The sequence below is a fragment of the Lepisma saccharinum genome, chromosome 26 (assembly GCF_977018435.1).
Source record: "Lepisma saccharinum chromosome 26, izLepSacc3.1, whole genome shotgun sequence".
NCBI lineage: Eukaryota > Metazoa > Arthropoda > Insecta > Zygentoma > Lepismatidae > Lepisma > Lepisma saccharinum.
This window is the reverse complement of record NC_139254.1, coordinates 17,776,819-17,793,409: the sequence shown is the minus strand read 5'-3', so window position 1 is coordinate 17,793,409 and position 16,591 is coordinate 17,776,819. Positions and strand designations below refer to the sequence as shown.

At 39.8% G+C, this 16,591-nt stretch overlaps 2 protein-coding genes across 2 annotated transcripts in view; one reads left to right on the top strand and one right to left on the bottom strand.

Annotated features, from left to right (window-relative positions):
- Positions 1–7,135, bottom strand: part of LOC145979765 (uncharacterized) — a 32,874-nt gene extending 25,739 nt beyond the window's left edge. The window contains exons 1-2 of the mRNA XM_083112751.1: positions 7,088–7,135; positions 1,500–1,600 (exon numbers count right to left, since the gene is read on the bottom strand). Coding sequence (XP_082968877.1) covers positions 1,500–1,577 — 78 coding nt within the window. The 5' untranslated portion in view covers positions 1,578–1,600; positions 7,088–7,135. The remainder of the gene's footprint in view (positions 1–1,499; positions 1,601–7,087) is intronic.
- Positions 7,136–13,434: 6,299 nt separating this feature from the next.
- LOC145979399 (protein GVQW3-like) lies at positions 13,435–13,923 on the top strand. The gene has a single exon (XM_083112267.1). It carries the CDS (start codon positions 13,435–13,437, stop codon positions 13,921–13,923), a length of 489 nt encoding a protein of 162 aa, XP_082968393.1.
- The last annotated feature ends 2,668 nt before the right edge of the window (positions 13,924–16,591 follow it).

The window sequence follows — 16,591 nt, the reverse complement described above, 5'->3', positions numbered from 1 at the left end:
TTAGACGGGGTTCCACACTTGAGCAAAAAGCTCATATGGGCATGTTGAGCTTGTTTTAAGTATAGCCAAATCTGCTTGAGGGGGGTTCATACTTTCTTGAGTTTATCCTATATACTTTCCCACTACTAAGTCATCCAATGTTGTTGGAAGTGGTGGTACGTAAACATGATCCTTGATAAAACCCCACATGAAGAAATCACATGGGTACAAGTCGGGGGAACGAGGTGGCCAATGAAGGAGAGGTCGATCCTCTGGAGATGCACGGCCTTTCCAACGTTGTTCCAATGCCCCATTGAGATGGTCCCGAACGCTGCCATGGTAATGCGCAGGGGCACCATCCAATTGGAGAATGAAATCTGCGCTATCCTCTGCAAGCTGTGGAAGGAGCCATAGTTGCAGCATATCAAGGAAAACAAGTCCTGTCACAGTACGTTCATGGAAGAAAAAGAGCCCATAAATCTTTTCATGGGAAATGGCACAAAATGCATTCACTTTGGGAGAATCGCGTTCGTGTTCCAGAAATTCATGGGAGTTAGCAGTTCCCCAAATCCTTACGTTGTGTCTATTCACTTTCCCTGAAAGGTGAAAAGTTGCTACGTCACTGTAAATTAACCTCTCAGAGAACCCATCCTTTTCCATTAATGCGAAGAAATCAGCACAGAAGGACGCGCGCAAAGCATAATCAGTGTCTTTCAAGGCTTGAACTAGTTGCAAGTGGTAGGGTTTCATTTGTAAACGTTTCCGCAGAACCCGCTAGACAGTTTTCTGTGGAAGTTGAAGTTCTCTCGCTGCCCGGTAGGTGGACTTCTGTGGACTCCGCACGAAACATGTGCGCACTCGTTCCACTGTCTCTTCCCCAGTCGATTTTCGTTTACAAATGCAGCCCGAATCTCTGAAATGTTCATACCACTTACGAATGGCCTTCCCCGTAGCTGGTTCTCTCCGATATTTTGTACTGAAATGCCGTTGCACACTAATCACAGACTTGTTCACATGATAATCAAGCACACAGAAAGATCTCTGTTCTCCAATCAACGCCATTTTCCTGCTCGCTCCTGACTCCTAGCGGTAGAAAGTAGAAACACTGCGTGGAAACTAAACTTTGAAAGTTAACCTTTCGAAGCGCATGTCTCACAATAACATATGTTTATTAGATTTCACAGAATAAATTTCTGTAATCGGGTCCATCATTTTGACTTACCCTTCTCCTGCAGATACAGAATCTACTCTTACTAGAGTTGATGAGCTGTATCTTTGCGGGTGACTTCCCTACTTCGCGCAGAGAAAAAGATACATTCCCGCAATTGCCGTTTGATTGGTCGACAGCTCTTAAATGGCAAAATGAGACTGACGCTCAGTGGTTACTGCAGCCTGTAGCTCCTCCCCTTCATACTGCGCAGCCGGACATGGTCAGGGCTGACCCGCAAAGATACAGCTCATCAAGTCCAACATAAATGGTTATAATATTACTGTTTTGTCTTTAAACGTCGCTTGCTTACCGTGGACCAAACTGCAATGAACATGGTGAGTGTACGCAGGCTGAAATCGCCGATGATATTTAAAGGGTCCATATTCATTATTTCTTCTTATCCTTTGGCTTCTGAAAATGAGTTGCATAAATTTGGTTTTTAACCTTTTGAAGCCCAAACTATTTTCCTAGTATATGCTCCAGCGTGTTTTCAGTGGGAAATTTCAAATCCGTACTAATTTAAATAAAATTTGATGCCTCTCAAACTACGAATGATGACTTGCAAATCATACATCGCTTTCATCGTCATAAAAACAAACTCCATTTTGTCAAAGAGAACAAGACGAGAGCTTTTTTTAAAAAAATTGAACTTTATACTTCCCCCACTGAGGCAACGCTGCGACATCAAAACGGTACCTCCATATTTTTCTTATATCTGTCACTCTCGTGAAAAATTAGGCATACTTTGGAAGAAACAAGATGTTTTCCAAAGAAAAGAAAGCGATTCTTACAGATGTATGCCCAAAATGACAAGAAGAGGATGCCTTGTATAGAAACTTACATCTCGGAAACTTTTTGTTCAGTATAGCCAAGGTATAAGCCTTCTTTACATATATTTTAGAAATATATATCGTATATATGCTGAAAAAATTCCGCGGGCACCTTTGCTTGACGGTACAGATCTAGCTGAGGCCACACGGTTAAATTTCACAATAAATAGGATTTACTATAGAACCATTCCAACATATAACTAGAAGTTGGATTTCATATGTGGTGTCTCCACTTAATTAAGTTTCAACATAACATGGTAATATACCATAAGACAACTACATTATTCTAATTCTCTCATTTATTGGTTGGTTGATTTAGTGTTTTAAGTCCACTTTATGCACAGTAAGGCTAATCGGGACTGGACCTACAGTTTAAAGTGGAATCCGAACCACTATGTGCCTCCACCTGTCTCATTTATTGTTTGTGTATCTTAAGCTCTATATCCTACTTCACTTCTGGAACAAACCTAATAGAATTGCTCAATGTCATAAAGTTATTTGTATTGGATTGAATGGGCAGATTCCCCCTTTAGTGTAGTTTGAAGAATCTTTGCATTGTTTCATAATTTACAAAGTAAATAAGGTTCATGGTATCACACATGACAAAACATATTTATAAAATAGTATGTAGTTATATTTTTAGAAACTAAAAGCATCTATATGTCGAGTAAAGCTTTTAAATAACATATTGTTTCAAACTTATTACATTTACATTAAAGTGGGATTTTATGATGTGTGGTATTTCCCCTTGATATAGTTTCATTATGATACAGTATTATAACCATAAGAAAACTAAATTAATTCTAATTTCTATTTTCTATATCTTAAGCTCTGAAGTATCATATACTTCTGAAACAAACCTTAGTTTGAAGAATCTATTTATGATCATTTTCATATCCCTTGCATTGTTCCATAATCCTACATGTGCATGACTGCAAGAAATGTTTATGAAAAAGAAATATGTACTAATATATTTAGAAACTAAAAGCATGTAAATGTTGAGTAAAGTTTGCTTTGTGGAAATAAAATAAAATTGTTTGAGTGAACCCATATATATCATCAGAGTTTTCTGAAAGACTGAGGAAGGTCCTGAAGTCAAGTCTCAGAAGTGTCACACCTGTCACAATTACAAAAAAAATATTTTCCGTAGCTGAAAATTGAGATGAAGGAGGAATACTCTGAAATTAAACAACTTTCATCAAGGAAAATGAAATCAAATGAATTGATAGCGTTACAGATTTGAAGGTGCTAAGAAAATATTTTATCTGAAATGGAATTGCCCCATACTCATTTCTATGCCATTGGCTTGGTCGGGCTCAGTCTTTTGATGACGATTTAGTTACCCTATGAAGATAAAAAGTTCTGCTTTAATTTGTACAAAATTGTACACCTTTTGATAGGAAGAAAAATCCGTGAGTTTGATAAATGTCCCTATAAAAGGTGGAAGGAATTTTATTGAATGTTAATTACATTAAAACATACTTTTCTTCAACATTTCTCAGAATTGTGCTACAAAGTTTCCATTACAAGATAATAGCAACGCCAGTTAAAGATACATCATAGATGCTGCCATCTCTTGACGCTCAGGTTAAACTAAACATTTCGTTGCTATTCTATATTCGATGATTGTCATAATGGTCAGCCTTGTTTCGTACTTATTCCAAAGAGTATTTACCTCTTATCAAATAAAACTGACAAATGAGTCACGGGGGGAAAATCGCACAATGTGTATAATGAAACCATACAACACTTCTTCCCGAGGAATACAAGTGGGAGGTAGTTGTTGACTCATTTGCCGTAAATAACATACAACCACGGTTTTTATAGCCCCAGAAACCCATTAATTCTAAGGGGTTCTATTGGGTTCCGCAACAGGACGGGAAACCTTTTCCTCTCAAAATTTAATTCGGTACACGTTGCGTATTGTTTCATTGAAAAAAATGTTCCTGGACCGTAAATAAATTGATGTGGAAATAAGATTCATGGACAGCATTTAAAATATGAAGAAAAAAAGGTTCCTGGACCGAATTTAAATTCAGCTGGAAAAATGTTTCCTGGACCGAATTTAAATTCAGCCTGGAAAAAGTTCCTGAACCGAATTGAAATACTTTAAACATAAAAAGGTTGTTGAAGGTCCAGAACCCATTTACCCTTGCTGATTTTTTCCTCCTGGACCGGAATTGATTTTATTTCAAATTCATGGACCTTTAACAACCCTGCCTTTAATTCTAGTTTACCCTAAGGGGCTGCCTCTCAGGCCCACCACCTCTAGTTTTCGGACTTTTCAACTGTGAACCAGGCCCGTAGTCAGAATTTATCTCCAGGGGATCACAGGTTATTAGGGGGATCTTTATTATAAACCATGGCAATTTTTAAAATTTAGTAGTACAGGGTGTTCATAAAGTCCCGGTACCATTACAAAAAATATAGCTCGGAAACTACGGAAACTACATGCAAGAGAACAATGCTGTTGATTGCAAAATGAGCTACAACTCTCCACGTTTATATGCTAACCGTAATTTTTCAACAAGATGGGGCACCCCCTCATTGGTCCAAGGATGTTCTAGGTCTTCTGAATAGGCATTTTCCTGGTATGTGGATAGGCCGTGATGGATCTATTCCCTGGCAACAGCGCTCTTCTGATATCATACCCTTGGATTTCTTCTTCTGGGGGTATGTGTTTACCGCACTCCTGTTCCAGATCTTGCTACTCTTCGAAGAAGAATAACGGAGAGTATCCTAACTGTTACTGGTCATATGCTGGGGCATGTATGGGCAGAAGTGGATTTCCGCCTTGATATTCTGAGAGCAACTAGAGGGGCGCACATTGAGATGTATGGCATATAAACGTGGAAAGTTGTAGCCCATTTTGCAGCATTGTTCTATTGCATGTAGTTTCCGAGCTATGTCGGGACTTTATGAACACCCTGTATTATATGAAGGTAAATTATGTGCGCGGGAAGGGGGCCAGGGCTATTCATTAAGTTAATATCGTCTAACTCTTAAAGTACATTAGGGGATCGTAGTTAGGCTATGCCAGCCTAGAGCCACTCGCTTGCTAGAGGCACTTCTATATAAGTAAAGGGGTAACACCCCTGAGGATAGTGGCTGCAACAGGTACGTTTATAAATGGGGGTACAGCTCTGAAGAGCAACGTCAACACTCAAACAAGCAAAGGGGGCTTGCCCCTGTAAAAATAAAAACAACACTAAACCCTTTGATCTAAATACTTCTGGATTGATTGGTCTGGCAGGGGTTATGAGAATAAACGAAAGGGGATAAAGTCGTTCGTTTTAGTCACCTTAATGAGGAGAAAGCAAAGACGAAACGTTAATAGCTTATTTCCAAATAAAAAGAGGTGTAATCGTAAAGAACCTTGAAAGGTCACTACTCTGGTACTGCCACTGGAGCTGGCTCTACAGTGTTGTAAAGGACCTTACATAGGCTTGCCATATGTTTTTGTCCAACCCAGGACATATTCGCAATCAATTCATTACTGCTGAATTTCAGGTTTTTACAAAAATAAATTGAAATGACTTAAAAGCCTTAATATTTTATTGGAAGATTAAACTATAAATTGTACAAAAAAATATTAACATTATTTTATAAAATCAATCAATTAATTTTCAAATGTTTAATTTAATAATACATTTTCTGATGTTTAAGAAGCCTCTCTGTTCTCATTATCTGTTAGTTCACTCAGTCGTAGTTTTCACTAGACATGACTTTTTTCAGAAATGGCTTGTTTGTTTTAATAACATCATAAAATTCACAACATGAAAGTTCTGAATTAATATTAACATACAGCAGATGTTTAACAGTGAAGACTACAAGTCTACCTCTTTCTGCAGATCAAATATTCCCCATAATTGAAAATACTCTCTCAACTGGAGCAGATGTTCCAGGCAAAGACATGGCATGCTCAACCATTCTAGAAATGTTGGTACATGAAATATCAGTCTTTTGAAACACCTTAAAAATTGCTTGCCACTTCTCTTGAATAGTATCTGGTACTTTTTCAGAACTTGAACCACAACCTACCTTTTGGTTTTGAATTACCTTGTTCATCAAATAGGTCATCAATTTTTACGGCATCTTTTACAATTGCATTAATAACTTGTGCACTCTCTTGTAAATCAGAAAAGGTATCCTTGCCGGTCATAAATTTTGGTCGTGAATATTCTATACCGGTAGCTATTTTCATGTTCAGATTCTCAAAACCCCGGACATTTTGCAATCCCGGACATCACCCCGGACAGCACTAAAGAACCAAGACTGTCCGGGTTAATCCCGGACGTATGGCAAGCCTAATTTTACTGGTTCGGGATCTTACCATTGGGGAGAAGCGGTAGTTCGTAAGCACTCGCTTTGATGTATCCTTCATCTGCGGAGGTGCCTAGATAAACTTACACTACACAATCTTCTAAATGAATGGCAACTCACACATTTTCAGGTTAGAAATATCCTAAGACTGCATTGGCAATGTTGGAGTATGAGCGAAAACATATTACCTGTCTCGTTCTCGAACAGATGATCAATAATAGTTTCAAAGTTAACTCTCACACACACTGTTGTTAGTCTCTTAAACTGTTCTCTTAACTTCTCTGCACTTCTCTCCCGAACAAACTTTTGAACTGAAGTTAACTTTCCATAATAAAGATCCACTGTCTTCCAAACTAAACCTGCCTCGTTCTCTTTCAGACTCCCGCTCGACTCTCGTTCAAAATCACAACCGCCTTTCCAAATCCAAAATCCACAACTATCGTCTCAAACTCCAAAACCCCGACTGTTCTCTTCAAGATTCAACTTGCATGCTGTCCACCTAAGCTCCTCCTACATTTCTCCGTCACACCTCACATTACCTCTTCAATAACTGGAAAATGCTTTATGCTGAAGTTAACACATTATTTAAGGTTTCCTGCCTGCTACATGGCTAAACGTAACTCGAAAGTAAGAGGTACGTTGTGTAATATTGATCAGTTTACTTGCAAGCACTACATATCCTACGAAAGTACTAAATTATTCAAAATTTGATGCCGGGCGGGAACTAAGATATGCAAATACTTACATGTGTTGGCACACTATGCAACCGTGGCTACATTATAATAAGGGCCCATATAGACAGTTTCTGTTTCGTAGAAACGGGATAGAGAAAACTCAAGACAATTATAACCATTGTTGTGATGATAATGAAGCCTTGTTGAATGGGGACTTTTGAAGGCCTTGTTGCCTTGCGGTTGGAAGTCACTCTCTTCCAAAAACTTCTTAATCGAGTGTGTGAATTAACGGGGATTCTCCCCCAACAAAAGAAATTATCCCCTCCAAAGGAAAATAATTATTTGGTAATTAGGCGATATCGCCCGAACACCTCTAACTCGTTTATTTCGTTAATTTTAGCAATGATACTTACCTATTCTGCATTGCGGAAGATTCTTTAAGGTGAAGTTATGCTTTTTTCCATAAAATAGTGTCAACTTTTCATATTACGAGTCACTATTTGTCTGCCTTGTTCCGCTTGGGTAACAGACAATATGGCGTGCACTCGTCATGGATCATCGCGCGTCGTACTTGTGTTTTGTCGAATTGGAATGGGTATGCAGTGTTTCAATCTTCTTCACCGAAAAACACCTACTTTCGTGTTCATTATGTCACCATTGACGGATAGCCCCAACAACCATTCACGATAGCCCCACGAACCATTGACGGATAGCCCCACGAACCATTGACGGATAGCCCCAAAAACCATTCACGATAGCCCCACGGACCATTTCCGGCAAGGTTAGGTTAGGTTGGGTTTGGTTAGGTAAGCATAGTTAAAAAAGGAAAAAAAAAATCTCCTAAAAAAAAAGGCACGTTTGGAAACACTGGCGTGACTGCGTGACTTTCAACGCTCGCGCCATAAGCAGGTACATAATGGAAACAACGGCATAATGTTGTCGCTTTACAGAAAATGCAAGTTCCTTACATAAAAAGTGATTATTTCTTGTTCTGCAGCATTCTATGGTGAAGTTTTCAGTTTCCGCGAAAGAAAATACCTCCAAGAACTTCAACAATGCTACAGAAACTGATTTCAGTGTGTAGTTTCTCCTGTAAATTTGAAGAAATCCGTTCGGGCGATATCGCATATTTACCTATTATTTATCCCTGCCAAGGATGTTTTATCCAATCAAAGAAAATGAAATTGAAAGAATAACATTTCTTAACTATTAGCAAACACAATTGAAAAATATGTTCAAATCATTAATTCTCCAGTCATAAAAGACCCCGAAAAAGTGGCATCTGTGGATTAAACAAGGATACCATTCTGGAAATAGCCAACCTCACCGATCCAAGACGCAGCAGGTGTCGTTCTGGTATTTTACATGTTAAGTGTTCGCAATAAATTACGGCGTACAGGGTGAATCATAATTCACTTAACACCCTATATAAAGAAGTTATGCTGGGTAAAAATGGTCATGATAGGATAAAATATAGGGACAAGTGTGGCATATTCTGTTTATTAGCTTCACCACTGTAATTGTTCCAGACAACCATTCATAATGCTCAACTCTTCGTGAATATATCCAATTGTGCATTGTTTTTTTTATTTATTTATTTGACATCGCTTTTTGTGCCACTTTTGGCTAATTTTTGAAGATGGGGATGAGTGACGATATGATGAAATTGCCCAGGCCAGGATTCGAACCCGGGACCTCTGGCGTTGTAGCGCGATGTGATAACCACTCCGCCACGTTGGCCGGCTCGTGTGCAATGGAGAACTGTAAGTATACTATAGTATTGTCTAGAATAAGATTTACTCTCGGAAATGCAACGTTGATACAGAAATTCAAACAATTTAGCTCGTTCCACGCGAAATGTAAGCAAACAGTATTGCCAACCACTACATGCTGTTATTTGGAGCAATTTGCTATCCGTTCGATATATCGCAATTACCTCCTGGGTAGAATGCATTAAAGCCGTATCAAGGCAGGAAATGAAAGTGTAGCGTTGTGAGCGTATTAAGTTATGCCGTTTATAATGCGCACAGTGAAAAGAATCAGACACAGTGAAACCACAGGTAAAACATGGCGTTGTAAATGTTGTTCCAAAGCGAGACGAAGTATACGCTGTCCCAGCTAACTGTAGAGCAGGGCCGCGCATAGCAGGAGAGGAGGAGGAGGGATATCGAGTGGTGAAATCGCAGCGTTGCCAACCGTACGGTCCTGACCGTACATGTACGGAAATTTCATGGCATGTACGTTCCAGACCTTCGTCCATACGCTAAATGCACGGCTTGTCAAAATTTACACTTGCTGTTTTATCCCTAATATTTCCCTAAGAATTTCTTAAACCAATCGTACGGACCTGGAGACAAAAGTACAGTCCGTTTACCATGTGCGTACGGTATTATCGTTTTCAAAAGTTTACAACGCTGACAGAGTGAAGCAGTGAAATCGGGTAACTCCCGTCGCCCATTACGCAATCCCGTTTCTCTCACTGTTCATTGGTGGAGCCGTCTCGCGTCACTACTTGCGCAGAGACTTGTTCTCGTTCGCCTGGTCTACAGTTAGCTGGTACAGGCTTTAGTCAGCAACTAGAATCCATCATACCAGCAGAGTTGCCAACTCTTATTGACATTTACAAAATAATCCAGTATAAGAAAGAAGAAGTTTCGAAGGTAAATTTCTCGTAAGGAACAGACAGCTGAAATTTGCTAGTTGATTTAATTTGAATATTCGTACTTACGTATTCTGCATTGAGAAACATTGCTGAAGGTGGCATTTCACTTATTTCACGGAAATAAGCTCTATTTGCGACATATCAAGTAAGTTTTCTTACTTTATTTTTGCCTTCGGTAACACGCAAAATGGCGGTCACAGTTTCACTACCGTACTCGGCATGCAGTGTTTCCACCCCACTGCACCCAATAATACCTACGTAGCCCCACAAACCATTGACGCATAGCCCAACGAACCATTCATACATAGCCCCACGAACCATTTCCGGTAAGGTTACGTTAGGTAGGGTCACGTATGGGTTACAATAGTTAAAAATTGGTTTCGAAAAAAAAATACGTAGCCCCACACCATTCTCGCATAGCCCCACGAACCATTGGCACATGGCCCCACGACCCATTGACACATAGCCCCACAAACCATTTGCGGAAACGTACCGTCTTCAGTTACAAAAACACATGTTTGGAAACACTGGCCGGGATTACGTCATCACACACAGGCTACATCCACCTGGAAGTAAATGGATGCAAGAGTTCTCGTGCATCGGTCACACATTTATATCGAAAAATAGATGATTTACCGGCAAAATTCAATCAACGGTGCGAGAAAACACTTCCCCGAACTTTCAGAAGTATAAAGAAACTGCATTCGGTAAGTAATTTCTCCTGTAAATTTGATTAAATCCGTCTCTCCCTTAGGAGAAATTTACCGTTTCGAACTTAAAGAAAGTAAATATTGAAACCGAACGTGAACTTGATAAGTCTGTGGACTTGGCAAATTTGACTTTTTGAATATAGCCATTTTGACTTTGTTTTATCAGTTCATTTTGAATGTACGTAATTGTGTAACTGGTGCAACAGTAAAGCTATTTTGCTATAGCCGAAATTTTCATTCACCTTTCATTATTATTAAGTCGAACAATTAGGCAGTTTGATTTCTAGCATACGCAATAACTCAGAAAAATGTTTATGCATCTACAGTACAATGACATGTTCTGAACACATTTTTCACCCATTCAAAATCTCGAAATAACGTGAGTTTTGCGTAAAATGCGAATTGTGGGTTTTTCTGTGAAAATCCATTCTTTTGTTTCATGGTTAAAAAAAAAATGTACCATACTTTGTGGACTTTGTCCTTAGATTGACATGTGTTCGACTACGAGGTTTTTCGGATTGTGATTGCGTTATCCGGTTTTTATTTCGTAGTTATTACGTGTTTGGCTATAAAGTACCTCTTGTGAGGTATTCGAAGTGAAAATTCATTTGGATTTATTAATTTAGAGTGTGTATTTGTGTAAATAAGAGCATAGTAGTGGTAACGATACACTGACTCACCTGAACGCTATTAATCAATGTAATGGGGGAAGAAGCAACCCTATGTTCTGCTGATAGCCTATTAGCATTAAGCAGTGGTGAAACTTCCGTCTTCCTTCATACTAACATAGCAAGAGTGAGTGATGAGGATGATATCGTGAAAGGTGTGGAAGAGCAACAAGAAAATCGTGCACAAAAGAGATCGGCGGATTCAGAATCATCTGCCCAACCAAATAAAATTATCCGATCGAACGAGAAGGAAAGTTCTCAATCACGACAGTACACATATGACAATGCACAATCAGGTCCATATATACTAAGTACTATTAGAGGGAACACTACCATACTTTCGCATGCACAACGTTTTTTTTTTTTTGCAAACTTTTATCCAAAGAAAACTATAGTAGCCTCCATGTGATAGATGGAATAATTTCGAGAGCTTCATGAAACCACGTGTAGATATATATATTTCCTAGGATTATTCATCTTCTATCGGGAATTTTTGCATCAGCGAGCAAAGTAGCGCAGTTTTGGCGGGAACCGAGTGGGCACTTACCGTTAAACGAGAGGCGTTATATCGGTATTGGTAAGGATTTCGAATCGGCAATTCCTAATAGAAATATAATGCATCGTTGGAAAGGGTATGAATCAAGGATTCCAGAAATGTAGGATTTATGGTGAGGAAACAATTGGAAATGCAAAAACACGTAGAGGAAAAGGTCTAAATATGGGCCCCCTTTTTATTTTGTCATTTTAGGAGGAAGAAATTAATATATCGAGCACCTGCCTTTAAAATGCATATATATGAAATGTATACTTAAATGTAATAAAAAAAAAAAACAATTTCCAAAAAATTGTAAAATGATGTATTTCAAAGTTGTGGTCTAAATATGGGCTACTAGTGGCAATATCACGAAAACCAATTAAAATTTTAAAAAAACAGTCATTTATCGCTAAAACAATATAAAATCCATATTTATGAATAGTCCGTTGTTTTGAAAATCACGTGAAATGGTAAAAATCGAAATTAAGAAAAACATCCAAATATTTATTGAAAATGTGATCTCAACATAGGCCTCATGTCATAGCCCATATTTAGTCCATCATGCTATTTTTCTTCTTCAATTTCATTTCGCTCTCTGTGGTACATATTTCACAAACAAATCATGGCATTATAAAAGCCCACATTTGTTTTATGTACTGCTAATATCATAACCTATACAAAGCAGATAAGAATTCAGAAAACGCCGAGTTAAAAATATACCTGTAAAAGGGTCCAAGGCCGAAACCAACCACCACTTTCTCTTGCGAATTGGCGCCTTAACCTTTGTCCTTGACAGATAACCAGTTCCCATAGTCTCTGCCAGGCTGCAGCACCCTGGAGCGCTGATAACTCCAAAACCCATATTTAAACAGTCGCCCATATTTAGAGCTTCTCCTCTAGTATTAACTTGGAGGAACCTTCATTATACATTAAACATAATGAGCGTAATTTACGTGCAGAGGTATGGCTAATTCCTGATTTGTTATGTTAGGATTGTTGATACATTTGTAGTGTACTTATGTTGAGAGAACCAAACTTAACGGACAGTGGCGGCGATTAGGTTACCCCCCCTACTTTTCGCCACTTTTGCCCCGGCACTATTCTAAACCTTATCTACAAAGGGAGATATACTGTTTTTGCCTCACCCCCAGTTTTGGCACCCAATCGCCGCCACTGCAAACGGACCTAACCAAGCAACGTAGGCATTCCTCTAGTGACGTCAGAAAGCAAGGTTTCCCTCATGTTGTGCGATAAAGGAGACAAGCGAAGTCAGGGTCTCCCTTATAGCACAAGGCTAGGACAACCTTGAACAATAAAATAAACAAAAAACATATTTCCCAAAGAAATTTAAGAAAAATAACTTAAATTAACGAAAATGATTTACGGTTATTAAAAAAAAGAAACGTCAATGTCCAAAAATAAAATGAAAATCATAAATACGGATGTAAACACCAAATAAAGATTGTTGAATCCTAGTGGAAATTCGCATACATATCCAGGTTAAAAACCAAACTTCGACCTGGCACTACTGTGTGATTACAACATGGTTTTCGATACAGGAAACCAGCTATTGTAAGTAATGTAAGAAATTTTATATTATTTCACAGAACAGGAACTTCTAAGTGAAAAATGCACAGTGCCAATTCGAAGCACGAATTAAGTATTACGAGGGAACATATTTTTACCTGGGCAGATCGAAAAGTAACGCACAATATTTTTTCTCCTCAGGTATTGCAGCTGGAATGCTGAAATTGCACGACGAGAGAGTTTGAAGTTTGCACCACAGAGGGTATTTTTTTTCCTGTGCAGCTCTAGCGAGAGAAGCCTGAACTACGAAACAAACATGGGGCGCATGTTACTGTCGTCCACGTGTGAAGAGCAGCGAAGTGTGGTTCGATTTTTGTGGGACAAAGGGCATACACCGAATGAAATTCACAGGGTCATGCGTGGCGTGTATGGGAACGACTGTCTGGACCGTAGCAATGTCTCCAGGTGGTGTGCATTCTTTCAAGAGGGCCGTGTGAACCTTAGCGATTGGCCACACTCTGGGCGGCCGGTAACAGCTTCAATTCCGCAGAATATCCGCGCCATTGAGGCAGAAATTGTGAACGACCGGCGTGTGCACCTGCGAGCCTTATCGCATACGTTCAACATTTCCTATGGTGTGGTGTACGACATTGTTCATGACACGTTGAAATTCCGTAAAGTTAGTGCTTGCTGGGTGCCTAAGAATCTGACAGACCACCACAAGGGTCAGCGAATGATGACAAGCATGGATCACTTAACGCGTTACGCCGCAGAAGGACTTTCTGAAAGGAATCGTCACTGGTGATGAGTCGTGGGCGTACCACTACACGCCCGAAACAAAGCAGGCCTCTATGGAGTGGAAACATGCTGGTTCCCCAGTACGAAAAAAATTCAAAGTGACTCAATCTGCTTGGAAAGTGCTTGTGACAGTGTTCTGGGACATGTTTGGTGTGTTATTGGTGGACATTGCTGAACACGGGACCACTGTGAATGCTGCAACCTACATTAAAACTTTGGTTAAGTTGCGTCGTGCTCTTTGTGACAAACGCCGCAACATTCATGCTGATGGTGTCTAACTTCTTCATGACAATACCCGTCCCCATGTTGCTGCTTCTGTTCGTGAGAAACTCACCGAATTTGGGTGGGAGGTGCTCCAGCATCCACCATACAGTCCGGACCTGGCACCGTCGGACTTTCATCCATTTGGTCCCATGAAGAAATTCCTGGCCGGCCAACACTTTGTGACAAATGCGGAAGTGAAATCAGCAGTCCGCAGATGGCTATACTCCAAACGGACTTCTACGAACAGGGCATATTGAAACTGGTACCACGATGGGAGAAATGTGTTGAGAAACTTGGTGACTATGTAGAAAAGTAGGTCAAAGATGTTAGTTCATTTGTGATTTGTTTGGTTTTTGTTACACATTAAACTTTTTGCGAAAAAAAATATTGTGCGTTACTTTCCGATCTGCGCACGTATTTTACGCCGAAACGGTAAAACACAAGTTTTGCTTGTGCAGTACAGTGTTTAGAAGTAACTAGTTACAAGTAACTCAGTTTCAAGTAACAGTTACTTTTTTGAGAAAATGTAACTGTAACTAGCACTTTTAAAAGTGAGTAACTGTAACTGAGTTACTTTTTTACGATAGAAGTAACGTAGTATCAGTTACTTCTACACTTACTTTGCGACACTTAAATTGCTTTGAAAGTTTCATAAATTAATTGGCGATTTAGGACACAAAGTGAGCCGCAATTTCGTTTCTGCTGTGATATAAAAGCCCATCTTTGATTAATTCTTACACACAATAGATGAAGAGGAAAAGAGAAAGTAGTTGTAGTAAATTTGCCTCCTGGGGTTGGTCAGTAGGTAGGCTCAAGCCAGGTGCCAGGAATTTCAAGTTTTTTTGTATGTTTCATCCTTTGTTTGGAAGACCTGAATTCCAAAGGGATATTCACACCTCGGAAGAGAGGTGGATTTCCCAGAAGCGGGTATATAAGCTTCTAGGAGGAGAATTCCTTCCTATTGCTGACAGTTTGACATTGTCAGTTGTGTGCTGTGAAGTGTCTCTTGTTTCTGTAGTTTGTTCCTCTGTGACCTTATAACTTCCCCCTTCTGTAAGCAGCATCCGATAGTTTTTCCTTTGCTACAATATCGGATTAAGAGTGGGCTGGAGTTTTTCATGAAAGTAGTTTCCTGGCCCGATCCGATACGGACACACCTAGCGACATATCAGGGAACTAGGAATTCTTCTCGGCTGTCCTAATCCAGAGGCCAGAGGACCTTACTCCCTTCACCACCCCTTCCCCTCCTCCGTGACTCCAGCAGTGAGGTTTCCAGGAAAAGGGCACCCACCTGTTTCTTTCCATTTTGGTTTCGGAGGCTAAAATTTCTCCACTGGCAAAGCAATTCACTGCTTACTGGCTGGCTCTTGCATGGAGCGAGAAGAGTGGCAGTCTCCAGAGACAGAACCTTCATGACTGAAGTTTTGATTGAATAACTTTCGTTGATTACAGTGGCTACTATAATTATGTTGAATTTTCTTGTTGAGATTGGAATTATCAATTGAGAGTAAAGATGGTGATGGAGAATCAGTTGAAAGAAAGTAAGAAAGAGGATGTAGGGATAAATAATTGAAAGTACGCTGTGGCTGGATAGTTTTTTTCTGAATGAAAACTACAGCACAGTGGTCAGGGAGAAGGAGGGATTTGCCAGTCCTAGGGACTGCAAGTCCAGGGCGAAGCCCAAAAATGAGACACTAAAGGGGCAAAGACCGTCGATTAAAAATCTTTATTATTGTGATGATGATGATAATAATAATAATGATAGCAACAAAAACAACAATCTGTGGAGTGTGGCGTAACAGTCCGTGAGTACCTTACCGACTGCCGGCCTCACTTCCACATGCCTCAGTAGAGGTGGGAGATCATCCAACCAGTTATGGGGTGACGCGTGGTCAGCACGGCGAATCCCCCGTCTTCTGAAGGTTTCCTTGAACGGGTTACGGTACTCATTCGTAGTTCCCCAACTTCATCATGATGGTGGGTGTCCACCGTTCCCATGCACAGGCCGAAATCTCAGGCGAAAAGTTGTTCCGCTTTCCCCAGGAGACTCGTATCTGCGCGAGTAACATAGACCTCACGGCCATGGTGCGGGATAATATTCTGATAAAATAACATGTCAAGTCGTCTTACTTGCTTATTTCAAGAAATAAGGTCGAGTGGAGTTTCTGGTGTTTAAATAACTTGTTATAATCTAATTTTCACTACTTTATCTTAACCGAAGGGCCAGTCTGAATGGCAGACTGAAAGATCAGGTAATGGTGCTCGAATATAAACAACTGTTTCTCATGTTGAATGCTATTGAAAGTCAAGTGGACGGATACTGATGGTTGAAATCAACGACCTTGTTTCGCAGTTCGCGGCCAGTGTGGCTACCGCAATGTAGTGTAAGTAGTGCAATTTCAAGAATTTTT

Bases quoted from the DNA above. Each gene is read 5' to 3' on its own strand.
- LOC145979399 (XM_083112267.1), top strand. From the start codon at position 13,435: ATGGGGCGCATGTTACTGTCGTCCACGTGTGAAGAGCAGCGAAGTGTG.